Source organism: Lutra lutra, chromosome 17 (genome assembly GCF_902655055.1).
Source record: "Lutra lutra chromosome 17, mLutLut1.2, whole genome shotgun sequence".
NCBI classification, from domain to species: Eukaryota; Metazoa; Chordata; class Mammalia; order Carnivora; family Mustelidae; genus Lutra; species Lutra lutra.
The window spans coordinates 40,983,647-41,011,101 of record NC_062294.1 but is presented as its reverse complement, the minus strand read 5'-3'; the positions used below and the strand labels follow the sequence as shown (position 1 = coordinate 41,011,101).

General features: G+C 49.9%; 1 protein-coding gene across 1 annotated transcript in view; it reads left to right on the top strand.

Annotated features, from left to right (window-relative positions):
• Nucleotides 1–27,455, top strand: part of ANKRD27 (ankyrin repeat domain 27) — a 53,214-nt gene that overhangs the window by 23,854 nt on the left and 1,905 nt on the right. The window contains 17 exon segments of the mRNA XM_047710871.1: nt 264–396; nt 5,651–5,743; nt 6,724–6,851; nt 7,649–7,731; nt 8,221–8,336; nt 8,737–8,829; nt 10,199–10,396; nt 12,037–12,096; nt 12,196–12,315; nt 13,325–13,369; nt 16,269–16,391; nt 21,574–21,771; nt 23,635–23,754; nt 24,063–24,224; nt 25,210–25,321; nt 26,702–26,780; nt 26,956–27,028. Coding sequence (XP_047566827.1) covers nt 264–396; nt 5,651–5,743; nt 6,724–6,851; nt 7,649–7,731; nt 8,221–8,336; nt 8,737–8,829; nt 10,199–10,396; nt 12,037–12,096; nt 12,196–12,315; nt 13,325–13,369; nt 16,269–16,391; nt 21,574–21,771; nt 23,635–23,754; nt 24,063–24,224; nt 25,210–25,321; nt 26,702–26,780; nt 26,956–27,028 — 1,936 coding nt within the window.

The following is a 27,455-nucleotide window of genomic DNA, read 5'->3' as shown; positions in this document are numbered from 1 at the left end:
GCTGACTCCACTTGTGTTTGGCTCCAAAGCCCGTCCTCTTCTGACGGGAGCCCCCAGTTCACTTTACAGTAGTCAGCTTTTTCAAAACTGGCGTACTTCAGGAAAGGACCAAGAAGTTTTACTTACGTGCTCCAGGGCTTTAAGTGGGCAGCGTCAGAGCTCCTGGAGCTAACCGACTTCAGTCACTCACGCCCATAGCGCTGTTCCTGGAGATGTGCGAATTGGGTCCACAACAGTGAAAATATTTTTCTTCCTTTTGTTAGGATGGCAAATTTGAGTTACATCAAAAACTTCAGATTCAGCAGCTCAGCAAAAGATGAATTGGGGTACTGCCTGACTTCGATTGAGGCTGCGATCGAATATATTCGTCAAGGAAGCCTCTCCGTTAAGCCGCCCGTAAGATCCCTCCTGCCCTGGCCTTCCTTTGTGGGTGTCCGGGCACCTTTGGTAGGGTTCTGAGATTGGCAGGTGGAGAGGGGTGGTTCTTCTTTTTTTTCTTTCAAGATTTATTTATTTGAGATTGAGAGAGAGCGAGTGAGCGCACATGCAGGGGAAGCAGCAGAGGGAGAGGGAGTCTGATGCGGGGATTGATCCCAGGATCCTGAGATCATGACCTCAGCCCAAGGCAGATGCTTAACTGACTGAGCCACCCAGGCGCCCTGGGGGAGGGGGATTCTTCTTCTTCTTCTTCTTTTTTTTTTTTTTTTTAAGATTTTATTTATTTATTTGACAGGCAGAGATCACAGGTAGGCAGAGAGGCAGGTAGAGAGAGAGGAGGAAGCAGGCTCCCTGCTGAGCAGAGAGCCCAATGCGGTGCTTGATCCCAGGACCTTGAGATCATGACCTGAGCCAAAGGCAGCAGCTTAACCCACTGAGCCACCCAGGCGCCCCAGGGGGGTGGATTCTTAAATGGTCTCCCAAGAACCGGGGTCTCTGCTGTCTAAGGACTGTGGGGCTTGACAGCCATCCAGCAGCCTGAAACGTCAAGCACCCAGTTGGGTGCGCAAGTTGGCAGAATATGGCTGGGATTCACAGTTAAAGGTCTGCTTTGTCAGTCCTTGCCATCCTCAAAAAAAAAAAAGCACATAGGCAGAAGGGAGAGGCTAGAAACCATGAGTTTGGATATCTAGGCAAGTGATGGGATTATTGACATCATGCAGTTTTAGGACTCACCAGCCTCATGATGATTTTCTTGGTGAGCGTTCCTTAGGGGAGGCACTTGTATTTCTATGTGACGTGTGAGATCTTACACCAAGATCGCATGGCTAGCTTGCTGTACCGGCTGGCAAAATGTGACAGTATGTGCAGAATTTCAGCAGCGTTGGAAGTAATAAGGTGAAGAGATTCCTGTATTGCACACCAGGAGTCCTGAGGACTGAGCGTTCCCTTGATCTTAGAATCTCCCCAAGTAATGATAAGTTAAAACAGCTGGAAAAAACCAGAGGCCTGCCCAGATAGGTGCACTTGGGTGAAATCATTTGTTATTAAAATCTTTATGTGTTTTCCCATCTTTCTCCCATCTATGTGCACTTCACATGATTTAAATTCTACTGTATATAGCATTTTACACTCTTTTTCCCGAAAGAATGGTTTTTTGTTTTTTGTTTTTCTGCTTGGGAGACTAATCCTTGCTTATAAGCAATATTTACAGTATACAGTTGACCTTGAACAATGCAGGGGTTAAAGTTGCTGACCCTCCACATGGTTGAAAATCTGTGTGTAACTTGTGATCCCCCAAGAACTTAGCTACCAGGAGCCTGCTGTTGGCCAGAGTCCTGAGGACATAAATCGTCGAGAAACACATATTGGATTTATTATATGTTTCCTATACTGTATTCTTAGAATAAAGTCAGCTGGGGGAAAATGTTATTAAGGAAGTCATAAGAAAGAAAACATTGCATTTTGAGGAATGTACTGTGTCTGTCCTCATCCAAGTGGACCCGTGCAGTTCAGACCTCTGTTGTTCAAGGGACAGCTGTATACACTTGCAGTGAAGACAAAAAATACCTCTCTCAAATTCACCAGCCCGGGGACGACTTATTAACGTTTTGGTGCCTATACAACTTTTAAAAAAAGATTTTATTTATTTATTCATTTATTATTTATTTTTTAATTAAAAATTTTTTTAAAATTTAAATTCAGTCAGCCAGCATATAATATATCATCAATTTTTGGTGTAGTGTTCAGTGATTCATTAGTTGCATAAAACACCCAGTGTTCATCACATCACGTGCCCTCCTTATTTTATTTTTTTAAAGATTTTATTCATTTATTTGACAGACAGAGATCACAAGCAGGCAGAGAGGCAGGCAGAGAGGGAGAGGGGGAAGCAGGCTCCCCGCTGAGCAGAGAGCCCGATGCGGGGCTCGATCCCAGGACCCTGAGATCATGACCTGCGCCGAAGGCAGAGGCTTTAACCCACTGAGCCACCCAGGCGCCCCAGCCCTCCTTATTTTAGAGAGAGTGTGTGCATGAGCAGGGGGAGGAACAGAGAGACAGGGAGAGAGTCGAGCAGACCCCACGGTGAGTGAGGAGCGACACAGGGCTCCATCCTGAGATGATGACTGGAGCCAAAACCAAGAATCGGGCGCCTAGCCGACGGAGCCACCCAGGCGCCCCTCTCCAATTCTATTTTTAACTGAAATCTGAGATTATGCTCCTCTTATTGGCACGTAGGCTGGTGGTAGGAATTGCCTGATGCCTCTCGATGGGTTCAAGGGCGGCCCTTGTCGCCTGGAGGGAGGGGTTGCCATTCCCTTGCTGCTTGCCTGCTTTCTGTGGCCTGTAGACAGCTGACACTTGGAGCCTTTGATCAGAGTGGAAGGAGGTGGCTGACCACACAGCACCAGTCGGCTTCCCACACCCACTTTGACTTCAGACAACATCTGGAGTGGGATTGGAGGAGTTGTTTTGGTTTTTCTTTTTTACTTATTTATTTATTTAAGATTTTATTTTTAAGAAACCTCGACATCCACCGTGGGGCCAGAACTCACAATCTCGATATCGAGACTGATGTAGCTTCAGCGACAGTTAGCCAGGCGCCCCTGGATTGGGGAGGCTTTGAGGGGTGGCCCCTCTTGTTCTGGTGCTGGTTCAAGCCCTGTACTGGTATTTGCCCTTGGGCAAGTCCATATCTCTTCCGTTTCTGTCCATGTCTTGTCTATACTGAAGGTGATGCTGTATGTTTCACCTCTTGCTAGGAGTTTCCAAGAATGAACTAGAGGGTTTGGAAATGCCTTTGTGAAGCATGAGCTGGTACTCCTGTCCTCAGCTTGCTTTTCCAACACCCCCGCATCTGGGTGTCTCATTTCCTGGTTCTCCGGGGCATCCTGCGTGGATGGCTTCTATGGGCAATGTGGGGACACCGCCCATTGTGCCCCTCTTGTCTGAGGTGTCTGCCCCTGGTCCTGGTCCTGCCTTCCTGGATGGGGGCAGCTGGTCCTATCAGGTGTCGGGACAAGGTGTGCCTTATCCTTACAGCTGGCTGTGGAGCCAGCCCCTTGGGCCTTGAGTGGGACAGGCCTTAGAGATGCTCTTTCCTGTGTTGACAGAACAGGTGTCATGGCTTCCTTGTCTTTTGTGATGCCAGTCTTGAGGTTCTGCCTTGGCCTTGGTCAGCCTTAGTTGCTGACTGGCTTCCTGTCCCAGTGCAGTTCTGTCTTGGAAGGTGTGAGGCCAGTGTGATGTGTCCGTGTCCCTTCCTGGGGAAGGAGCTTAGGTGGCTGTCCACACAGCAGGTGACGTTTCTGGAGAGGAGTCAGGACTCAATATCAGTAAATCAAATTTTGTCTTCCTATTGCCTCTTTATGTACTATGATGTAGCTTCACAGAAATTTCCCCCCTTAATATCTAATTGTACTTGAGGTGACCATAGATGCATTTTTTAAGCTTAAAGACTTAGAAGTCTTGTAAATAAAGACTAGCTTATTGAAAATGAGCATTAGTGGGATGATGCTAGTTTAACGTTTGTAGACCAAAAACCGGGGAAAACCTTGAAAGAATTGGTTCCCTTCTCTGTTCCAGCTTTGTGGGCTTCTGGTCTTTCTCACTGTACTGGGTTTCTCATAACTAATATATACCCCCCCTCCCAGATAGATCTGAGCTGATACGCTGTCTCTTCCAGTAGGTCATTTCTCCTTGAAGGTTCAGGCCCCAAGGACTTTCCTTTCTTCATCATTGCTCTTCATATAGTCACCCAGAGTGGAGGAAGGAAACCCCACATTTACCAGCGTGACAGTGTCTTTCACATTTCCCTGACCCTAATCTGCTTGACTGCAAATCGCTGAGTATAACATGTTGTTAGAGCTTCATATAGCAACTGGCAGCTGGCAGCAAACGGGCTCTCATTCTGAGGGGCTGGTGTGTGTTTAACGCTCTTAGGGCTGCTGGTGTGAGGGGCGTGCCGACAGAGGACCCCAGAAAGGGGCCGTCCCTTGAGGTGCCACCCAGGCCCTGTCTTTAGCTGGATCTCTGCGTCAGAACTTAGCTGTAATGGGCCTTATCCCATACCTTTGTCAGGGTTCGGTGAGTTCTTCCGGCAGCAGCTGGCTGTGGGTAGAAGCCGCCCTTACCTCCCACGGAGACTTTTTTGAGGAAGTTCATTTGTCATCAGTCAAGTTGCAGGTGGTTGGGCGAAGTGTTGAACTGTCTCGCTAGGAATTATTTCATAGAGAAGGATGCGTTTTTAGATTTGTGTGTTTAAACATTACCTGTAACACGAAGACCTGGGTTTCTTATTTAGGGGTGACCCCAATGTATTATGGGATTCGGGAAGGGTGGCCCTGTTCATCTGCTATTTTATGTTATTATTTTTATTTTTTTAAAGATTTTTATTTACTTGTTTGACAGACAGAGAACATAAGTAGGCAGAGAGGCAGGCAGAGAGAGAGGGGGAAGCAGGCTCCCTGCTGAGCAGAGAGCCCGATGCAGGGCTCCATCCCAGGACCCTGGGACCATGACCCAAGCCGAAAGCAGAGGCTTCAGAAAACTGAGATTTTATTTATTTTTTTTACACAGAGAGATCACAAGTAGGCAGAGAGGCAGGCAGAGAGAGAGAGAGAGAAGCAGGCTTCCCACTGAGCAAAGAGCCGGATGTGGGGCTCGATCCCAGGACCCTGAGATCATGACCTGAGCTGAAGGCAGCAGTTTCATCTGCTATTTTAGTAAGAATGTTCAGAAAGCAAGACTTCTCTCTCTCCTGCTGGGTGACACTGGGAAATCTAGAACAGTCTGTCAGATGGTTGTCCTCTCTTTATGCCCAGATAAAGTGGCAGGGGCTAGGGCTCTGCAGGCTGTAGAGCAGTGGTTTGAGAGGAGGAGGCCAGGGCAAACCAGGCTTCTGCCTAGAGGAGGTTGGTGTGAACGTGCTACATTCCACACTGAGTGATGACACATTCCACGTGTGCACAGAGGCAGCGTGACCCCAGACACTCCCCCCGCCCCCCATCAAGCAGCTGCTTCCTGGGGGGACAGACGGGAAACGCTTTGCCCAGCCCGGTGAGGATCTGCTCTCTGGCCCAGGGAGAGAGGCTCTGCCGACCGTGTTCTGTGAGGAAGTAGCCAGGACTGCTCCCAGGTTCTCCGTGTGGAAGGGTCTGCACAGACATGTTGTGACAAGTTGATAAAACAGATTATTGGGCTTTTCCTGCAGGAGTCTGAGGGATTTGGTGACCGACTGTTCCTGAAGCAGAGAATGAGCCTACTGTCTCAGATGACTTCAACTCCCATTGATTGTCTGTTTAAGGTAAGACACCAGCACGTCCCTTGAGGGCACAGGTGCGTGAGGGATGTTTCGTTTTTCCGCATCTCTAAGCTCTTTCCAGCAACCATCAGGGGGATGTGCTTGGTTCAACACGGAAGTTCACGTTGGTGGTCAGAGAGGGTGGTCGAGGTGCTGGTGTTTGACGTCTGTGCATCTCCCCCAAGGTGTGCTGTGCCGTGGCCGAGAGGGACAGCACGCCTGGAGCCCTGTGCCCGGGCTGTCCTCTCTCCACCTGTTCGTCAGGGTCTGCTCCGAGGTGCCCCCCTGGATGGTCTCAGTAGAGCTGATGCCTCTCCTGGGCTCCGGGGACCCGTGTTGCCAACGTTCATGGGAGCACGTGCCAGGGCGAGAGCTCAGCGCGCAGCGGCTCCCTGCTCAGATGTGACCGACCCCTGGGAGGCTAGCGAGGTGCCCTCCCGGGTGATCGGCGAGGGCTAGGTGAGGGCCAGGGCAGCATGTTCCCCAAAGCATCTCGCTCCCCAAGAGGAACACATCCTGCTGAGCTCTGCACCGTAGCCTTGTTTGTTGATGGGCTCTTTTGCTAATGCAGCCATTTCTGCTCCCCCCAAACCAAGGCTCTGTTAGGACCCAAGAGGACGGGGCGGAGGCGTGTTCTAGGGAGGAGCCTGTATCCACCCTGAGGTTCCAGGAAGCATGATCCTCCCCCACCATTGCTTTGGGAATTTTGTCCTGTTGTCGTTTTAAGCTACAGATGATTTATAGCATTTGCAGAAGTAGAGAATATAAATGCACAGCCATGTGGCCATCTCTGTCCTGTTTTGTTTCCATCCCCGACCTGCTTTCCGTGTCCGCCCAGATTATTTCAGAATACATCCCAGACAGCCAGTCATGTCATCCAGGCGCCCCCAGATATGTGTTTTTGTAAGGAGGCTCCAAACATTCACGCCTGAAGAAGAGAAGAATTCCTTTACTTTGATAGTATTTTTGACATCCCTTTGTAGCACATAGCAGCGGGTAACCAGAAAGAAGTGGAGAGACTTTTGAGCCAAGATGACCAAGATAAAGATGTTGTCCAAAGGATGTGTCACCCTCTGTGCTTCTGTGATGACTGTGAGAAACTTGTCTCCGGGTAAGAGGGTCCCCACGGAGGCTCAGTGTGTGGCATGCGGGAGGTGCAGGCCTGGGGAGATGTCTCCACTAGTTTGCTGTGGTTTCTCTTCCCCTTGTCGGGCTGTTCTGCTGGGTGTCAGAGCCTACAGGGATGGGTAGGGGAGGGACGCTGGAACCAGATGCCTCACCCTGCAGGAGACTGAGCAGGGCCTGGATGAGCTTTGGGACACTGTTGAAGAGATCCAGCTTGGGTCTGGGGCTAGCAGACCTGAGATGGGTCTGCTAGCCCCAGGACTCTGGCATGTCTAGCCTGGAAGGGAGAGGCTTTTTCCTGCCATTCCTAGGGTGTATTTTTCCTATATTTTCCATCTCTCTTTCTCTCTCTCTCTCTCTTTTTTTTTTTTTTTGAAAGAGTGAGAGTAGGGGTGGGGAGGGACAGAAGGAGAGGGGCAATCTTTTTTTTTTTTTTTTTAAAGATTTTTATTTATTTATTTGACAGACAGAGATCACAAGCAGGGCGAGAGGCAGGCAGAGAGAGAAGGAGGGGAAGCAGGCTCTCTGCCAAGCTGAGAGCCCGATGCAGGGCTCGATCCCAGGATCCTGGGGTTATGACCTGAGCCGGAGACAGAGGCTTTAACCCACTGAGCCACCCAGGCGTCCTGGAGAGGGAGAATCTTAAGCAGCCTCCATGCCCAGCATGAGCCAAATGCTGGGCTTGATCTCACAACCCCGAGATCATGACCTGAGCCAAAATCAGGAGTTGGATGCCCAGCCAACTGAGCCATCCAGGTGTCCCCCCTCTTCTTCCTCTTTTAGGAGGCTGAATGATCCTTCCATTGTCACTCCATTTTCCAGAGATGACAGGGGTCACACACCTCTCCATGTGGCTGCCCTCTGTGGTATGTGGTCTTGGGTTGGTCTATGGTTGGGCTACTTTGCCTTAAAGGGATGGAGCCAGGGGTGGCCCAGCAGAGGCCTGACTGACAGAGGGCGGCGGAATCAGGGCTGGAAGGGCCCAAGTCATGGGCTATGCCCAGGGCCTTTGCTATTTTTTTAGTGGTTGCACAGTATTCCATCCTGTGAACTAAGGAACTGTGGACTCTTCTGTGGATATCTAAGACTCCCTTCCCTATCTTCTGTTCCTGAAAGGTGGGCCAGAGCCAAGGCCCCTCCAGAGGGCCAGTGGCGGGGCGGGGGGGGTCCTACCCCAGAGTGTCCTGAATCTAGAGTCTGACTTGATGTTAGCTCAGGGTCCTCTTAAGGGGAAAGACACTTCCTGGTGTGTCCCCTGCCAGAGAATAAGAGGGCAAAATAATGGGACTCCAGGTTTAGGGTTCGGAGAGCCCCTGCTCTTTCCTTCTCCTTCGCAAAACCCCTCTGTTCTGCAGGGCAGGCATCCCTCATTGACCTCCTGGTTTCCAGAGGCGCAGTGGTGAACGCCACGGACTATCATGGTTCTGCCCCCCTGCATCTTGCCTGCCAGAAGGGCTATCAGAGTGTCACGGTGAGCGGGGTGCCATCCCTGTGCCCATGCTCCCAGGATCCCGGCTCCGCGCAGCTGCATCATGGTCCCGCTCTTGCGTCGCAACCTGGCCCTGCTGCAGCCTCCTGGGGCGGGCCACGTGTCTTAGGCCACGGCACCTCCCTGTGGGCCCACTGGACAGAGCCCTTCGGTGTGGATGTGAAACGTCGTGGCAGCTTTGAGGGAGGAGGGTGGGGCTGTGGGCCTTGTTCTTTAATCTCTCCACGTTTTAAAGGGAAGGATGAGCATGAGGGTGGAACTTTAATTGTAGCGTAGGTCACTAAGGTTGCAGGTGGCAAGGTGCGACCTCCCCTGTGAGCCTCTGGGCCGCGCCGCCTCGAGGAAGCACGGGCCTCACCTGCGCGCTCTCTTCTTTGGGTAGCTGCTGCTCCTGCACTACAAAGCCAGCCCCGAGGTGCAGGACAACAACGGCAACACACCTCTCCACCTGGCGTGCACCTACGGCCACGAAGACGTAAGTGACACCTCTGTGGCCGGGTTCCCCACTTCCTCGCTTGCCGGGAGATGCGAACGTCTACTTGGTTGAATGTCGTGCTTCATGTTGATCGTTACTGGAACATTTGGCGTGTAATTTCTTTTTAATTAAAAAAGCCTTAAATTTACTACAGCTGCTCCGCTAAAATAACAGAAATCCAAACACGAATTGCCCGTTAGCGTACCCTGAAATTAAAATCATTTTCATTCACTGCCTGCTGCCATCTGGTTCTTACCTTTGTTCACCTTCAGTTTTTACTTTTTATATTTTTATAGTAATCGTGACGATTGCATCATTTCTGTTTCCCCTTAACAGCCAACTGTGTGTGTATGCGTGTGTGTCTGTGTGTGTGTGATTTTGTCCTGACCGCTCCCTCTCCCATCTTCTCTGTGTGGTAACACTGGGGTGGGTTTACATGTACCCAAGCCCGAGGCTGCGTTAGGGGTGGTTGTGGAAAAATGAAATCGTACCCTCCCCATCTTTATAAAACCACTTTCTTCCTTGATGGTACATCATGGAAACCCTGCGGGGGTCAGTAAACATAGCCCCAGCCCGTCCTTTCATCATGACACAGTGATCTGTTGTGTGTGTTGCGTCTGTGTCCCTAAGACCACCCCTTAGTTCAATGCTTTGCGGGGGATGACTGATAGGACTCAGCATGCAGTCCCACGGCTCTGACGGACAATAGCCAAAGGACCCAGAGCACAGTCACCAAAGGGAAAAGGTTCACAGAAGTCCAGAGGAAGCCAGATGCAAGCTTCCAAGTGTCCACTCCCCAGGAGACGTACAGGACATCCTCAGTTTGTCCAGCAGTGAGTTTAACAGCAAATATGATGGGTTGACAACCAGGAAAGCTCTGTAGGAACTCAGGGCCCAGGATTTTTACTGGAAGCTGGTCACGTAAATAACACCCAGGCCTACCACACGCCAAACTTTCAGACTCCTAGAAGGAAAGCAGGTGTTCAGCCTAACCCATGTTGTTGCATGACTTAGACACAGCGAGCCGTTCTGCAAATCCAAGCTCCTGACGAACATTGCAGGTCAGGGGCCGGCCTTGCAAGCGGGCCTTGCAGGGGACAGCTGTCTCCGCTGACATGCTGTGGTCATTCCCTTCTGCAGTTGGATATATCACAATTTATTCAGCCTTTTTTTTACTGATCGACAGTTTACAAAAAAGTGATGTGTCCTGAGGAGGTAACCTTGAGGTCTGTCTCTCTCATTTCTGCACGTTCGCTTGCTGAGAGGAGCCTGGATGAAAGTGCGGTGCGGACCGAGGCTGTGGGGTCCACAGACACTGCCTGCGGCATGGCATGCGACTTACGGGTGGTATTTCCCATTTTCTTTGCAGTGTGTGAAGGCCTTGGTCTACTACGACGTGCAGGCGTGCAGACTAGACATCGGTAACGAGAAAGGGGACACGCCACTACACATAGCTGCACGGTGGGGCTACCAAGGCATCATAGAGACGCTGTTACAAAACGGAGCACCCACGGACATCCAGAACAGGCTGAAAGAAACACCGCTCAAGTGTGCACTAAACTCAAAGGTAGCTTTGTTTTCATCTCAGAGCATCAGTATCACTTAAAAAAGAAATCAATGTCCAAAGACTGGGTCTTGGCCGTGCTGGACAAGCGGTGCATTAGTGCCTGAGGCTCGAACTTGGCCTGCGCCCTTCCTGCTGCAGTTGGGATCTGGTCGTCTGTGGGTTTTTACTTATTTATACTATCTTCAGCTTTACCAGCAGTTTTTCTCAGTCTTGTTCCAAGAGCTGCTCCCACAAGGGTTGGCCCTGGCCCCTAAGTGCAGTTGGTTTCAGAGCAGGTGACGTGGTTGGGGAGGGGACGTGGCAGAGGCTCTGGTGGAGAGAAGCGGGGATGGGGCCTGCGGCGTGGAAGCAGCAGTCTGTCTTCCTGTTACTTCCGTCCTCAGCTCCGAAGTGCCTTCTCTTCTGGCTGGTTCTGACCGTCGTTGGGTACGGTTTCTCACAGTGAATCAGCTCTTTCCTGTTGGTGATTTCTGGAGCCACTTCAGGGTCTGGCAGCGTGTCGTGAAAGTGCTCTGCTCATTAGCGGGTGGGGAGCGGGGCGGGGGATTGTGTGCAGAGGCCGGTTCTCTGTGCCTTGCCTCCTGCAGCCACTCCGGCCCAGGGGATGTCCCCGGAGAAGCGTGGCCAGCCCGAGGCCATCGGACCATGTCCCGCGTGTGGTGGTTGTGCGTCCCACACGAGAGATGTCATCTTGATACCAGCCTCCGGCCCTTTCCCTTCCCGCAGACTTTGCCTTCTACCTCGTGTGTTTTACTGGCCACTCTTATAGCTCCCATCTCTGTTCCACGGGCTTCTCTCCGGGTGTTCACATCTCTTTTGAGGAGCGCAGTTTTTGTCTTTTAACCCATTTATTGAGATATGATGGATGCACAAAAAGCCGAACTTATTTAACGTGTGTGACTCAGGGAGCTTGGGGACGAGTACACGCCTGTGACACCCGCTCTGTGACCCGTGCCATGGATGCGCCCGTCACGTCCAGGTGTTTCCTCCCTCCCTCTTTCTGTCATGAGCAGTAGTACTATGTTGCGTGTGTCCTCCAGACACAGCACGAGGTCCACAGCGGCCGTCAGTCAAGGTGCGAAGCCCTGCTGCTCACCCCGGGTGGGCCCCCGCCCCGTTCCCCAGGCCCTTGCGGGGTTTCGGCTTCGGAGCAGCTGCAGCTGACGGGCCGGGGTGGTGTCACGCTTGGCCTGAGGTGTCCGTGGGGAGCAGAGGCACCTCCGCCGTGGTGGCTTCTCTCAGAGGCTCCTTCCAAAGGGAGACCGGCAGAGCAGAGAGCAAACCGCCTTCTTGGCCCAGCTCTGAGCTGTTCCTGCTCAAGACCCCGGGGCCGCCAGTGGGAAGGTCACACTGTCTGGGGACCCCTTCTGCGCCTGGGCTTCCCTTGTCCTCTGAGCCCATCGCGGGAAGCCCCAGCTCCTATTGGACAGCGGGGCCTGTAAAGTGGCTGCAGGAAGCCCCCGCTTGGTCCTTGTGGTCCTGTAGGAGCTCCCGCCCACTCGGGAGTTGGTTTCTCCGTCTTTCCAGGGGTGTGATGGGGCTGCGTGACCTTCGGAGGAGATGGACAGGCAGCTAGACGAATGGGTGACACTACTCTGGCAACCTTTCTCAGTATTTTTCATGTCCCCTTCTCCTCCTAGATTCTGTCAATAATGGAAGCCCATCATCTGCCCTTGGAAAGAAGGAGGAAGTCTTCAGAGGTGAGTGAACGGGGCTGGGCTTGGGGGCCCCGCCGGAGATTGCGGCCTGCTCTCTGGCCCTCACGAGGCCCTTCTCCTGTTGGGGCCCCGTGGCCGCAGGTCCCCGTGCAGCCCCCTCAGCACCCTGTGGACTCCATCAGCCAGGCCTCCTCCACCTCCAGCTTCTCCTCTGCGTTGGTGAGCTCCAGACAGGAGGAGCCCAAGAAGGACTACAGAGAGGTGAGGATCCCAGATGGGAGGGCGGCTGTGAGGGCAGCCCTGTGTCGAGGCGACTGGTTAAAGAGCCACGAACGATGAGGGCTGCCCAGTGGGCCTCCGCTGCCATTACTGGGCCAGTGTGTGGGGCGCGGCCCGGAGGGGAGCCCAGCCAGGAGTTCTCACCCTGCTCCTTGTGTGTGCAGCTCCTGAAGCAGCTCTTTGCTTTGAGGATAGTGTGTGTGAGACAGAGGGAGAGAGGGGTGTCTTCTAGAAGAAGTCTAAGGAAAGTCACCTGTGGGTCTTCAGATCTACGATCATTTTACAAACTCAGTTCTCCGCCCTTACGTTCCACTGCGTAAGCATCCCTGTCAGCCTGAATGATGGTCGTCCTGACGTCTTGCCAACATGTTGTGTTCTGTGAAAAGCAGTTTATAGCCTGTTTTTTTTTTTCCCTTCTTCTCCATTTAACCTGTGAACTCATCCAGCGTCAGCCCACAGAGCAGACCATCCTATGAACAGGCCACACTCCTCTGCCTGTTCCCCTGTGCACGGGGAGCCTCCCTGCCTCTGTGCAGGGCGTTCATCCCTTGCCACCCCTGAGCTGTGACCTGCACTTGGAGGGCCCGAAGAGCTTAGCTTAACGCGACGGCACAGGAGACAAAGCCAGGAGACACATTCCAGGGTCAGAGAGCCCTGGCATGGTTCCTGGTGTGCTCTTAGCTGTCAGATGATGAGGGCTGAGTACACGTGACCCTGTAGGCTTGTGCTTCATTCGCAGTGACTGGTGTCTTCCTTGGCCACATTACCAGATCACTCCCCAGGCGTCAGGGGAAGCTGGGTTCGGTACATGCTGGCGCCCTGCTGGACGGCCCAGCCGGATGGCCCAGCCGGACAGTGTCAGAGATGTGCTTGCAAGATGCTGAATGAGGTGTTAACACTCCACAGACCGAGACAAATGAGAGCTTTTGGGTTTTCTATTACTACTTTATCATTGAAATCATTTCCTAATGTTGTTTTTCCTTTACTTAAGGTAGAAAAACTCTTAAGAGCGGTTGCTGACGGAGATCTGGAAATGGTGAGTTTTTAGCAGCATGTCTAAAAAAGCTTGCTGTCGTGAGAAGAGCTGAGCCTGTTTCTGGTCTCTGGTTCAGTCAGGAGCTACGTCCTGTTCCCTTTCATATGGCAGGGCTGCATTTAATGACTATGGGGTCACGTAGGTGTTCGTGTTTTCCTGTCATGTAAGGAAGCAGGTAGTCAGAAAGCCGCACAGAAAGCCTTTCAGACGTCTGGGTTCTAGGAGGCTGCTGAGGTGTTGGCCAGCCCACCGTGTGTGGGAACACAGAGTGTGGGCTCCGGTCCCGACCCGCTAGCTGGGAGCAGGGTGCTCAGGCAGGGCGGATAGAGAGGAAGGGTGGCAGGTGGAGTGGGTAGTGCCAGAGCCCAGAGGCCCTACTGTGGCCCCGTGGAAATGGCGGGACCTGGGCAGGAGGCTGAGGTCTGAGGCATGGGAGTCCAAGGTGTCCCAGGTGTCCCAGGCAGGGTGTCCCAATGAGGTGGTGCTGGCTGTTGGCTTGGGGAGGAGAAGGCCTGGCTGGGGGGGGGGGGGGCGGTGTCTGCCCCAACCCTCCATGCAGATGCCAGGGAACATCTGGTCAGGTCATGGAGAGCAGAGGCAGCCTTCCTTAGATTCCATGGATGGTTTCCCTGGCTTGCCTTTGGCATCCTGAAAGGAAGTGTTTTCCACTTTAAAAGGAGCAGTAACGTAGGTTACTATGAGGAGCTCAGAATAAATCATCTAATGAGGGAGCTTGATGCTGCTGTGTGCTTCAGGAGGGCTTTTTGCCGATGATCCGGCTTGAGGTGGAGCACAGAAGTTACTAGAGTCTGATTATGACCACTTTGGGGATGTTCGGAATCTGACTGTAGTTTCCAGTGTATTTGCTTTTATCAGTGCACCAGACTGACACATGGTCCCTCTGGGGAGCGGGACAAGGATGTCTATACTATACGTGTCTTCTCATGAGACCGGTCCCAGGAGAACTCAGCATTGTTTGGAGGAAGCAGAGTAGGACTTCCTCAGGCCCCTTGGAGCCCTGGTGTGAACCAGTGACGTAGTCTGTGTGGAGAAGCGATTATGACTATCCCTGCATCATGAATACCCACTCCTCCTCCTTCTGTGGGTGGGTGAGGAGGCTGAGGCCATTCGTGAAGGCGGCGAGCAGAGGCAGACCACCTGGTGCCCAGGGGTCTCCACCCAAACTGATCTACCCACGTGACAGCCTCCAACCCCTGTCCAAGGCACTTGCCCCTGCTCCCCCCGTTCTTGTTCTCTCCCTTTGTCTGTCCCAGCTAGCCTGTTAGCTGAGGCTCCTGGGTCAAGGCCTTTGGGATTTCCATGCTCAGGAGTGTCTGCTGTCAGGATGTGGAAGGGATATGGAGGAGAGACTTTTGGGCTTGAAGGTGGCCTTCTTTTTTTTTTTTTTTTTTTTTTTTAAAGATTTTATTTATTTATTTGACAGAGAGAGATCACAAGTAGACAGAGAGACAGGCAGAGAGAGAGAGAGAGAGGGAAGCAGGCTCCCTGCCGAGCAGAGAGCCTGATGCGGGACTCGATCCCAGGACCCTGAGATCATGACCTGAGCCGAAGGCAGCGGCTTAACCCACTGAGCCACTCAGGCGCCCGAAGGTGGCCTTCTTGAACCTCTTGTCACTCCCCACATGCACATGCTGACTTCCTCAGTGCTCGGAACCAGGCCTAGAAATGTATTCATATTGTTTCCAGTTTTCAAATTTAATATTCTAGAGACTGTTTTTTTTTTTTAAAGATTTTATTTATTTATTTGACAGAGAGAGATCACAAGTAGATGGAGAGGCAGACAGAGAGAGAGAGAGGGAAGCAGGATCTCTGCCGAGCAGAGAACCTGATGCGGGACTCGATCCCAGGACCCTGAGATCATGACCTGAGCTGAAGGCAGCGGCTTAACCCACTGAGCCACCCAGGTGCTCTAGAGACTATTTTCTACTACAACATAAATTTGACCTTTTTCTGGTGGTCTTCAGTGTGTTTGTGTGTGGCTACTGTGTGGCTAGTGCGTGGAGGGGATGCTGGAGTGGCCTCAGGGAGCCTGAGTGTAGGTTCTGACCACCGCTTCCTAGTTGTGTGGCTTTGGATGAGATTCCCTCTCAGAGTGGGTTTTCTCCCAGGTTAGCAGGGACGAGTGGTGTTTTTTTTTTTTTTTAAAGACTTTATTTGACAGAGATCACAAGTAGGCAGAGAGGCAGGCAGAGAGAGAGAGAGGAAGAAGCATGCTCCTTGCTGAGCAGAGAGCCTGATGCGGGGCTCAATCCCAGGACCCTGGGATCATGACCCAAGCCCAAGGCAGAGGCTTAACCCACTGAGCCACCCAGGCGGCCCGGGACGAGTGGTTGTTGAAAGAGTACAATTAGATAATACAAGCCCGGGTGCTTGTGAAATGCTCTAGCACCGGGGAGTGAAAGCAGCACCACGCTGTCACACTTCTCTTTTAAGACAAAGGAATCTCTGGGGCGCCTGGGTGGCACGGTCGGTTAAGCGTCTGACTCTTGATTTCAGCTCAGGTTGTGATCTCAGGGTCCTGGGATCGAGCCCCGCATCAGGCTCTGTTCAGCTCAGAGTCTTTCGGATTCTTTCTCCTTCTCCCTCTGTCCCTCCCATTTGTGCTCGTTTGCTTTCTAAAAGAAATAATTCTTAAAAAAAAAAAAAAAAAAGATGGAGTCTGTACCACAAGCTGTAGAAATGGCAGCTAAAGTTCTCTGCATCACCAGTAAAAGGACTAAAATCACTGGTGGTTGAGAAAGTGTAGGCCCTGGTCTGGGAGCGTGCGTGCGTGCGTGCGTGCGTGCGTAGGGGAGGCAGGGAGGGAGAGATACTGTAGCTTGTAAAGGAACTAAGGGTGAGTTTGAAGCTCCCGTTTCTCCTTCCTGCCCAACACCAGGTGCGCTACCTTCTGGAGTGGACTGAGGAGGACCTGGATGAGCTGGAAGGTGCCATCAGCATAGACAGTATTGAATTTTGTCACCCCCTGTGCCAGTGCCCGAAATGTGCTCCAGCTCAAAAGGTTTGGCTTTGCTTCCATTGGTGTGGCTGGGGGTGGGGATGGGGAGGCAAATAATTCTTCTTCGTTGAGGGAAGTTGTCTGCTTCCCAGCCAGCTGGTTACTGAGTGGCTGTTAGCTGGCATCCCCTGAGATGTGGTGAGGTTTAGTTGTTCAGCTCAGGGAGGAGGGAGGCTAACACGAGTGTGGATCTGGCTTGGGCACCTTGCTTTCTGAATGGGCAGGTCAGGGAGCAGAGACATGCACAAGTGTTCAGTGTTTCAGCTGCTCTGCGGGCCCCTGAGTCACAAGGCAAGAGTCCATGGCTAAGGGTGTCTGTCCACATGGCTGCCAGTCCCCTGAGGAAGCTGCATTCGAGATCCATTGCCCACAGTCTTTGCTTAAGTTGGTCCACCTTCTGCAGGAGGACCCTCCCTCCAAATATAGAGGATCCCCTGTGTCCTTTACCCAGTCTCCCCCAGTGGTAACAGCTTGCAAAGCCACAGGACTGTTTCTTATCCAGGATATTGACACAGGAACAGTCCACACGTCTTATCCACAGTTCTTTGATTTTACCTGTGCCCAGTATGCATGCGTGTGTGTGCACGTGTGTTCACTTTCATCACACACATAGCTTTGTGCATCTACCACCACATTGAAGGTACCAACAAGCTCCCTCATCACGGGGAGATCTACTCACGTTGCCTTTTCCCACACCCATCTGCCCCCCTGCTGCCCCCTAAACCCAGAGTTAATTTTTGTACAAGGTGTGAGATTGAGGTTGAGGTTCATTTTTTTGGCCTATGCGTGTCCTCCCTTCTTCATCACTTGTTCAAAATACCATCCTTCCTCCATTGACTTGCTGTCCCACCTTCGTTGATAATATACAGTGTGGGTCTCTCTGCAGGGTCTGTGTTCCATTCCATGATCTGTGCATCTGTCCTTCCACCAGTTCCACACTGTCTTGATTACTGTAGCTAGAGGAAACTTTTGTATCAGATAGAGTCATTCTTCATAACTTGCTCTTCTTTGCCAGGATCATTATAGCTACTCTAAGGCCTGTGGGTTTGTTTATGTCTACCAAAAATCTTACTAGGATTTTGGTAGGAATTGCATTAAAAACTGTAGATTAGGGACACCTGTGTGGCCTAGTTAGTTAAGCGGCTGCTTTCAGCTCAGGTCATGATCCTGGGGTCTTGGGATTGAGTCCTACGTCGGGCTTCTTGCTCAGCAGGGAACCTGCTTCTCTCTCTGCCTCTGCCTGCCACTCTGCCTACTTTTGCTCTGTCTCTGACAAAAAAAATAAAATCTTAAGACAAAAAACAAAACCTATAGATTAAGTTAGGGAGAAATGACATCTTTACTGTGCTGACTTCATGAACATGGTATATCTCCAAATATTCTGGCCACCTTTGATTTCTTCATCATTCTGTGAATTTTGGCATACAGATCCTGCCCATGTTCTCTTAAGTGTATACTTAAGTATTTCATTTTCTTTTGAGAAATCGTAGATGGTATTGTGTATAGAGCATGTGCTTGTGTGCTAGCTATTTAACTCAATATGTATGTCCCATACTGAGAAAATTAGACTCTGCAAAACAGAGAGAGTAGTGTTGTCCTTTGTATTATAAGATAATCTGGACTTATTTTAAAAAGCTTCACATGGGTCATTCTAACCCAATAATACTGAAACGAGTGAAACTTCCATTCACATGTAGCTTTTTAGCTCACTCCAGGGTCATTTGTACATTAGGGATGTACAGCTTTTGTTCTGTCCCAATGCTGCTGGATGGGACAGCCCCAAAGAATTATTTCCCCTGTGTAGACTGCTATAAAACGCTAAGGGATTAAAAAGGCAGATGATGTTCAGAAGGATACGATGTGCAGTGACTGTACTTCAGGCCCAGTCTTGACTCTGTGGCCAGAGGCAGTTACTGTGTCTCCCTGTCACTGTTCTTGCCTTTGTCCTAGACTCTGTTGTTCCCCACCTCATAGTTCATTAGTTGTAACAAGAACTGGATTACACATTAAAATAAATGCTAGATTTATTGAATAAAATCTTCCATCCCTTTGCTTTTTTTTTAAAGATTTATTTATTTATTTGAGAGAGACACAGCAAAGAGGGGAACACAAGCAGGTGGAGTGGGGAAAGGGAGAAGCAGGCTTCTTGCCAAGCAGGGAGCCCGATGTGGGACTTGATCCCAGGATCCTGGTATCATAACCCAAGCTGAAGGCAATGCTCTACGACTGAGCCACCCAGGTGCCCCATTCTTTGCTTTCTTTATCTCATTTGGAATTTCTCCAAAAGACACAAAAAACAAAAAAAAGACATTTCTATGGAAATTGCTTCATGTCTATGACTTAGCTACCACCCCCCCCTGGCCCCCACCCTCTTCTAGCCTACGGTGTGTTTAGAGTATTTGCTTAAAAAACCTTTATTGGGGACACCTGGGTGCTCAGTTGGGTTAAGCGCTGACTTCGGCTCAGGTCATGATTCCAGCATCTTGGGATCAGTCCCACATCGGGCTCCTTACTTGGCGGGGAGGCCTGCTTCTCCCTCTGCCTCTGCCTGCCTCCCTCTGCTCACTCTTTTGCTCTCTTGCTCTCTACCTCTCCACGAGAGTAAATAATAAAATCTTAAAAAAAAAAAAACCTTTATTGAAGTACAATTTACACCCGATAAAGTCCTGTGTACCATGTACAGTGTGTTGAGTTTCTGCAGACACGTAAAAGCATGAAGCCATGATCACAGTCTAGATCCAGAACTCTCCATCACTCCTGAGGGTTTTCTTGGGCTTTCCCCCTTCCTCCCCAGGTCTGCTGTCTGTCATCACAGATCCGTTGGCATTTTCTAGAATTTTACATGAGTGGAAACCAGACAGGACACGCCCTTTTGAATCTGGCTTCCTTCTGTCAGCAGAATGTGTTGAGATCCACATGGAGTCAGTGGATTTCTTTCTTTTTGTCGCTGGGTAGTATTTTGTTGACTATATTATAATCTGTCAAATCACCTGTTGATGAGCATTTGAGTAGTTTCCTGTTTGGGGCTTTGTGAAGAAGGTTAGTGTGAACATTTGTGAGCAAGTCTGTGTATAAATGTATGTTTCCTTGGGTAAATACCTCGGGCTGTAATTGCTGGATTATGTAGTAAGTGCATGTGTAACTTGATAAGAAACTGCCAGCTTTCCAGAGTGATTTTCCATCTTCTGTTCCTGCCACCAGTGTGTGAGAGTTCTAGTTGCCCCACATCCTTGTGACTGTTCAACTTCAGCCATTCCTGTAAGTGTGCAGTATTTCATTGTGTTTTTTTCCTCCCTGCTTCTTCATCTGTTTGTTTTTTATCTTTTGAGGTTCAGTTTACATGCAGCAAAATTCACCCTTTTAACTCAGCATGCTGTTTTTCTGAGAGGGAACCTTTTTAATCATCAAAAAGTGAACTAGGGACGCCTGAGTGGCTCAGTGGGTTGGGCTGCTGCCTTTGGCTCAGGTCATGATCCTATGGTGCTGGGATCGAGCCCCGCTTCGGACTCCCTGCTCAGGGGGGAGCCTGCTTCTCTCTCTGCCTCTGCCTACCACTCTGCCTGCTTGTGCACACTCTCGCTCTCTGACAAATAAATAAATAAAATATTTTTTAAAAAAATGAACTAGATAACCAAAGTTTTCATCCTTGGGCAGTCACCTAGAATGCTGACATAGCAATTTTATTATCAAATGTAGGATTCAGTGTCATAATTCAGTGTTTGTTTTCAGTTGCATGGCTTATAAATGTTTTCTTTGTCCTTTTAATTCCTGATAGATTGTTCTCCTATTGGCCTGATGGGTTTCAAAACCACTATGAATCGATACAGATCATCTCCATGATAGATACATGTGTCTTTTGTTTTTCCAAATCTTGTGCCTGTCTTTTTTTTTTTTTTAAATTGGGTTGTCAGTGGAGTTGTAAGAATCTGCTGCTGTTTTTAAATTCTGGTTGGTACCCATGCTTTGTTAGGTCCACGTAGTACAAACATTCTCTCCCACTCCGTTACTCGCCTTTTCATTTTCTTGATCTTGTCTTTCAGAGAATAACCATTTAAAATGTGTTTTCAGGGGCACCTGGGTGGCTCAGTGGGTTAAGCCGCTGCCTTTGGCTCGGGTCATGATCTCGGGGTCCTGGGATCAAGCCCCGCATCGGGCTCTCTGCTCAGCAAAGAGCCTGCTTCCTCCTCTCTCTCTGCCTGCCTCTCTGCCTGCTTGTGATCTCTGTCTGTCAAATAAATAAATAAAATCTTAAAAAAAAAAGTGCTTTCAGTCCAGTTCATCAAACTGTTCCTTTATACTTCTTTTTTTAAAAAAGATTTTATTTATTTATTTGACAGACACAGATCACAAGTAGGCAGAGAGGCAGGCAGAGAGAGAGGGGGAAGCAGGCTCCCTGCTGAGCAGAGAGCCTGATGCAGGGCTCGATCCCAGGACCCTGGAATTATGACCTGAGCCGAAGGCAGAGGCTTTAACCCACTGAGCTACCCAGGTGCTCCCCCCTTTTTTAATTTTTATTTTTATTTGACAGACAGAGATCACAAGTAGGCAGAGAGGAAGGCAGAGAGAGAAGAAGGAAGCAGGCTCCCTGCTGAGCAGAGAGCCCGACGCAGGGCTCGATCCCAGGACCCTGGAATTATGACCTGAGCCGAAGGCAGAGGCTTTAACCCACTCAGCCACCCAGGCACCCCTCTTTTATAGTTTTTGCTTTTTGTATCTTATCTAAGAAATCTTTGCTTATCACAGTGTTGCGGGGATGTCTTATGTACTCGCTTCAGGAAGTTTATAGTCGTAGCTCTTACATTTAGGTTTATGGTGCATTTTCAGTTTTGTATGTGGTGAGCTAAGGATTCATGTGCAGTTTTTCCATGTGTGGATAACCCGTTGTTGAGACGCCATTTGTGGAACAGACTTCTTGTTCTCATTGAATCACCTTGGCATAAAGAGGGTCTCATTTCGGGGGACCTGCTCTCTTGAATATGGAAATAGTCCTTTGGTACGGCTTACCTTTCTAAAGTTGTAGGAATTCACCTGTGCGTAGCCTGATTCTGGATCCCGCTGTGATCCCAAATTGTGCACAGGGGCTCTTGGCGGGGGACGGGAGGGGTGGGCGTGGATGGCTTCGATTCCTTCAGCCCAGTTTCTTAAATACTAATGATGTTTCTCTCTCTCCACCTGCATTTGCTAGAAGCTGGCAAAGATCCCTGCCAGTGGACTTGGTGTGAATGTGACCAACCAGGACGGCGCCTCCCCACTGCACGTTGCAGCTCTGCATGGGCGGGCGGAGCTCGTCCCCCTCCTGCTGAAGCATGGTGCCACTGTGGGGGCCAGAAATGCGGACCAAGCTGTCCCGCTCCACCTGGCCTGCCAGAAGGGCCACTTCCAGGTACAGGGTCTTTCTCCTGGGCAGAGGGCATGGGTGCTTGCTCTTGGTTGAGCTGTCCGTGCTGGGAATGCTGCAGAGAGGCAAGTTTGGGGGGCGGGCCCAGAGCACGGACACATGTCCTTCCTCCCGGCTCAGCAAGAGAATGCAGAACTCTGGTGGTTCTGGGGGTGGGCCTTCCCCCTCCCCTCCCTGCTCATCCCCACCCCCTACTCCACTGCCAAGCACCTCTCAGTGGCACAGACTCTATCCTGATTCTGACCCCAGCAGGAGCAGTGTTTGGTGCTTGGGTGTTGGTCATTGAGGGCTCTGCCTGCAGCTTGGTACCTTTCATCCCCACAGCTCTTGGTCTTTGTCAGACAGTTTAGGACTTTGTTATTTTTTTAAAAGATTATATTTATTTATTTGAGAGAGAGAGAAAAATAAAGCACAAGCAGGGGAAAGGGCAGAGGGAGAAGCCGACTCCTCGCTGACCAGGAAGCCAACACGGGGCTCGATCCCAGGACCCTGGGGTCATGACCTGACCTGAGCTGAAGGCAGATGCTTAGCTGACTGTGCAACCCAGGCACCCCAGTTTAGTACTTTGTAGTGAACGACCCTAAGGCGGAGGTACAGGAGAGTGTTGGGGTCCGTTATCAAAGGAACGAGACTGAGACAAAGTGAAAGTTATGCAAAGCCTTATTCTATGCCAAGCATTAGAAGTCAGACTGACTGGCCAGGGGAACGAGACTGAGACAAAGTGTAAGTTATGTAGAGCTTTATTCTATGCCAAGCATTAGAAGTCAGACTGACCGGCCAGGGCCGCCTCCGAAGAGAGTGACCGCCTCCCGATCTCACAGGCTGGTTTTATAGGGCATAACCGCAGACTGAAGGTATGTGGCTTCTATTGTGAAGGCGTTTACTCCCGGAATCGATACCCGGAACCATACCAGGAACTACTGGGGCGTTTATTCCCAGAATGAAGTCCGTGGATGTAAACAACAATATGGCTACCTAGGCAATATGGAGTTGCTCTGGCTAAGCAGGCCCTAATAGTTAAACAGGTTTTAACATTAAATTGGCCCTAACAAGAGAATTGTGAAATGATTGACTTTTTCAAAGTCCTATATTTTTTTCTGAAAATTGCCTCTTTAAAACAATTTTTCCCTTATAGCTCTACTGTAAGCTTTTAAAGGCAGGAACCAGGGGTGCCTGGCTGGCTTAGTTGATAGAGTGTGTGACTCTTGATCTCAGGGTCATGAGCTCAAACTCCACATGGGATGTAGAGTTTACTAAAAAAAAAAAACAAAAATAAAAAAATAAAAGACAGGAACCAAATCAGGTCTTCCATCTTTCTTGTGACACCTAACATTGTACTTCAATTGCCAGTATCCCAGTCTACAGAACTGGAGTGATAATTCCAGTCCTCCATAGGGCAGGTCTAAGGATGAAATGAAAAAAAAAAAAAAAAAAGTGCCTCCCACATTGCCTGGTGGAGGAGAATGTCAGCAAATGTCTGTTGCACCCCACTTCAGTTGGTCGGCTTTCTCCCGAGAGTCAGATATATGTCCAAAAAGCCTTCCAAATAAACTTAGAGAAAAGTCAAAAGGATATCCTGTTAGAGGATTTTTTCCACAGATTAAATTTTTTAAAAAAGGTTTTTATTTATTTATTTGAGAGAGAGACAGTGAGAGAGCGTGAGAGGGGAGAAGCAGACTCCCTGTGGAGCCGGGAGCCCGATGCGGGCCTCGATCCTGGGACTCTGGGATCATAACCCTAGTTGAAGGCAATCATGACCCTAGTTGAAGGCAGTTGCTTAACCAGCTGAGCCACCCAGGTGCCCCCACAGATTTAATTAAGGCTGGAATTTTGTCTTCTCTGGGATAGGTGGTGAGGTATCTATTGGATTGTAACGCAAAACCCAATAAAAAGGATATAGGTGGAAACACACCCCTCATTTACGCTTGTTCCAATGGCCACCACGAAGTTGCGGCACTGCTGTTACAGGTAAGAGCCTCCCAGCCCTGGAGCTGCCGGTACTTGTCGGTCGTGGGTGCTTCATTTCCTGGCATTCCCTTTTTTTTTGTTTAAAGAGAAAGAGAAGCAGCGCGTGGGAGCTGGGGGTGGGGGGAGGGGCAGGAGGAGAAAGAGAGAATCTCAAGCAGACTCCTACCCAGCGTGGAGCCTGACATGGGGCTCGATCTCACGACCCTGAGACCATGACCTGAGCCGAAATCAAGAGTTGGATGCTTAACCGACTGAGCTGTCCAGGACCCCTCTGGCATTCCTCTTGATTGCACTGTTCCTCCTTCTAGCACGGGGCCTCCATTAACGTCTCTAACAATAAGGGTAACACAGCACTGCATGAGGCCGTGATAGAGAAGCATGTCTTCGTGGTGGAGCTGCTGCTGCTTCACGGGGCATCAGTGCAGGTCTTGAACAAGAGGCAGTGCACCGCCATGGACTGTGCTGAGCAGGTGAGTGCAGCTCGCTCGGGTGAAACCACATCTGAAACAGCTGGAGTCGACCTTTGAATCAGGATGCTGGGCTAAGTCTGTGTGCCGGGAGTGTACAGTGGGTTGAATATCCAGTCCTTGGTCCCTGGGTCAGAGGTGGCCTGCTCAGGGAGCCAGGACTCAGTCTTTCAGGACTCGCTTTCAAAGGGCTGTGTGGAGGTGTTCCCCCGGCCACTGCAGGTGTCAGTGCTCTGCTCCGGTCCCAGGGCACAGGATGGCTGGTCCGGGGCTCATGCTCCCTGGGCTGGGACTGTACCTGGGGTCTTAGCACAATAGAGAATGTTCTTCAGTTGTGGTTCTAAGTCTCCCGGAGTTATTCTCCCTGTAAGGGGAATTGTGATGAGCAGGTCAGCCCTCCTTCCCGTGCTGTGGGTGTTTGCACAGGGTACTGGTGAGGAGAAGGCCTCCTCTCCTGGGAGAAGCAAGCCTTCTATTGTCACCATTTTCACGTAGAGTCTTTGTTTTCGACTCCGGGTAGACAGCTGGTTGGCTGTTAAATGACATGGTGTCATGTGAAAGTCACCAGAAACCCAGCGTACTCAGGCTTATCATGTTAATTTTCAGTGACATTTCCTAACAAAATCAAAGTATTTTAAACCTTCCTTGAGCACTTTCTCAAATGATGGTAAGGATGAGTGTTTTTTTATCAAGTACTTACCATGTGCTGGGCTGGCGAAAACCCCGGGATAACTCTGGAGTGAGAGATGCCGTTCTCAGCCCCATCACACAGGGCAGCTAAGTACCCGGCTCGGGTTTCCTAGTAGAGACAGAGCCAGGCTCCAAGGGCAGGGCTGCTCTCACCACGAGGCTCTCTGGCGTCAGCTTTGCCTATACCTGCCTGCTTAGCTTCTCTGCCCAGCTGCACCAGTATTGACAGATTAAAAACAGGCTGTAACCTGCTAAGAATTAAAGATCAACTGTTAACCTTTTCCCTTTCCAATTGTAGAATTCAAAAATAATGGAATTACTTCAGGTAGTACCAAACTGCATGGCCTCAGCAGATGATGCTGGCGAAGCAGACCACAAGGAGTACGTGACTGTTAAGATCAGGAAGAAATGTAAGAATTTACATTCTCTCTGTAATTTTCAACGTGGGCACGTTTGGAAATTCATGAGTAGTCGCTGGTGCTTGTTTGTGAGTGTGGAATGTCATTATACTCACGACTGGGGGTGGGATAGGGCACCAAAGAAACATATGTTACAGCCTCACTCATCAGCTTGTTTTGCTACTGGTTTTCTGGTTGACTGGGATGATGCTTCCTAAGGGAATAAGGTGGCTACTCCAAGCCTCACCTTTGACGGCTCAGGCCTTCCCTGCCAGCTGGAGAGGAGCCGCCGCCTCTGGGAGATTCTTGTGCGCCACATGGCCCAGACCCAGGCCTTTTTCTAAGCATTTCCTGGACATCCGGGGCTCAGTGTTTCCTGCTACCTTTCAAGGTTTAATTTATTTACTTACTTTATTTGCAGGCATACAGAGATTTTTGGTAATTAGAACAGTAGTTGCCAAACATGGATAGGGCTGAAGTATTTTCTTTTAAGTTGTTATAGTCTAGATAGGGCCCATGCTCTGCTTTTTTTTTTTTTTTTTAAGATTTTTTTAAAAAAAATCTTTATTTATTTTAAAAAAGATTTTATTTATTTGACAGACAGAGATCACAAGCAGGCAGAGAGGCAGGCAGAGAGAGAGGAGGAAGCAGGCTCCCGGTGGAGCAGAGAGCCTGATGCGTGGCTCGATCCTATGACCCTGGGATCATGACCTGAGCCGAAGGCAGAGGCTTTAATCCACTGAGCCACCCATGTGCCCCAAAGATTTTTTTTTTTTTTAAGATTTTATTTATGTATTTGACAGATCACAAGCAGGCAGAGAGGCAGGCAGAGAGAGAGGAGGAAGCAGGCTCCCTGCTGAGCAGAGCCTGATGCGGGGCTCGATCCCAGGACCCTGAGATCATGACCTGAGCTGAAGGCAGAGGCTTTATTAACCCACTGAGCCACCCAGGCGCCCCCCCCCCTTTTTTTTTAAAGCAATCTCCACACCCAACATGGGTCTCAGACTCATAAGGCCAAGACCAGAGTTGCACCCTGTACCACCAACTGAGCCAACCAGGCACTCCTCTGCTCTTTTATTTTTTATTTTTTTTTAGAATTAGTTTGTAGTGGAATAATGTGACTAAACCCACTTCCACTGAGGCTGCCTCACTGCTGTTGCCTGTAGCTGGAGAATATCCGTGTATTAATAAGGATGTATGTTTCCTTTCGGGGGGGGGGTGTCACACAGTAATAAATAGCTACTGATATCTTTCTTTAAGCAAATAGCAGTGCTTAATTTTGCTAAATTTTGTTAAGCTAAGACAATTAAAAGGGTGCATCTGTGCTATACCTCTAATTCTTTCCCTGCTTTGGAAGTTTTCAGATGTTTATCCTTTTTTTTAAATCTACAGGGAACTCAAAAATGTACGATCTACCCGATGAGCCTTTTACAAGACAGTTTTACTTTGTCCGCTCGGGTGGTCAGTTTAAGTGAGTATAAACCTTGAGTTGATTTCTCTGCCTCTGACCCTACCTTTGCTTATAACTTTGTGCCCCTTCAGTGGGTTAGAGAAAATCTGCACTCACCAAATGCTGCCACCTCGTGGCCAACCAGAGCGTTTCATGCCACTTTCAGACACTGATTTCACTTTGTTTCGGGTTTCAGGGGAAGGACTTCAGGGGAGATTATGGCAAGAGATAGGAGTGTCCCTAGTTTTACTGAAGACTCTTTGCATGAGGTGAGTTATTCAATGCTGGCTTATCATCATATTTCTTAAAGCCTGGCTTTTCCAAAACGAATCCACGGTGAACACATTTCTCATTTCGTGATTCCCTTTGCAAGATTTTCTAACAATTAAGAGGAGTTTGTTAGTGGGATAGCCGGGTACCGACTTCATTTATTTGAGAAAGGTGAGGGAAAATGGGAAATGGAGGTACATGTGGAGAGAGGCTATGGCTTGTGGTGCGTGTATTTGGTGAAATGGTCAGCTTCCACGAGTGACTCATGGATGTCAGGAGGAGACCATGTTTACATCTAGAAGGGTAACAAACTTCTCCAGATGTGGTCTAGAGCTGCTCATATGGACAACTCCGCATGTGGCCCTCTTCCTACGGCACCACTTACTCAGTTACAGAGATGCTTGCTTGACATTCTGTCATGACATT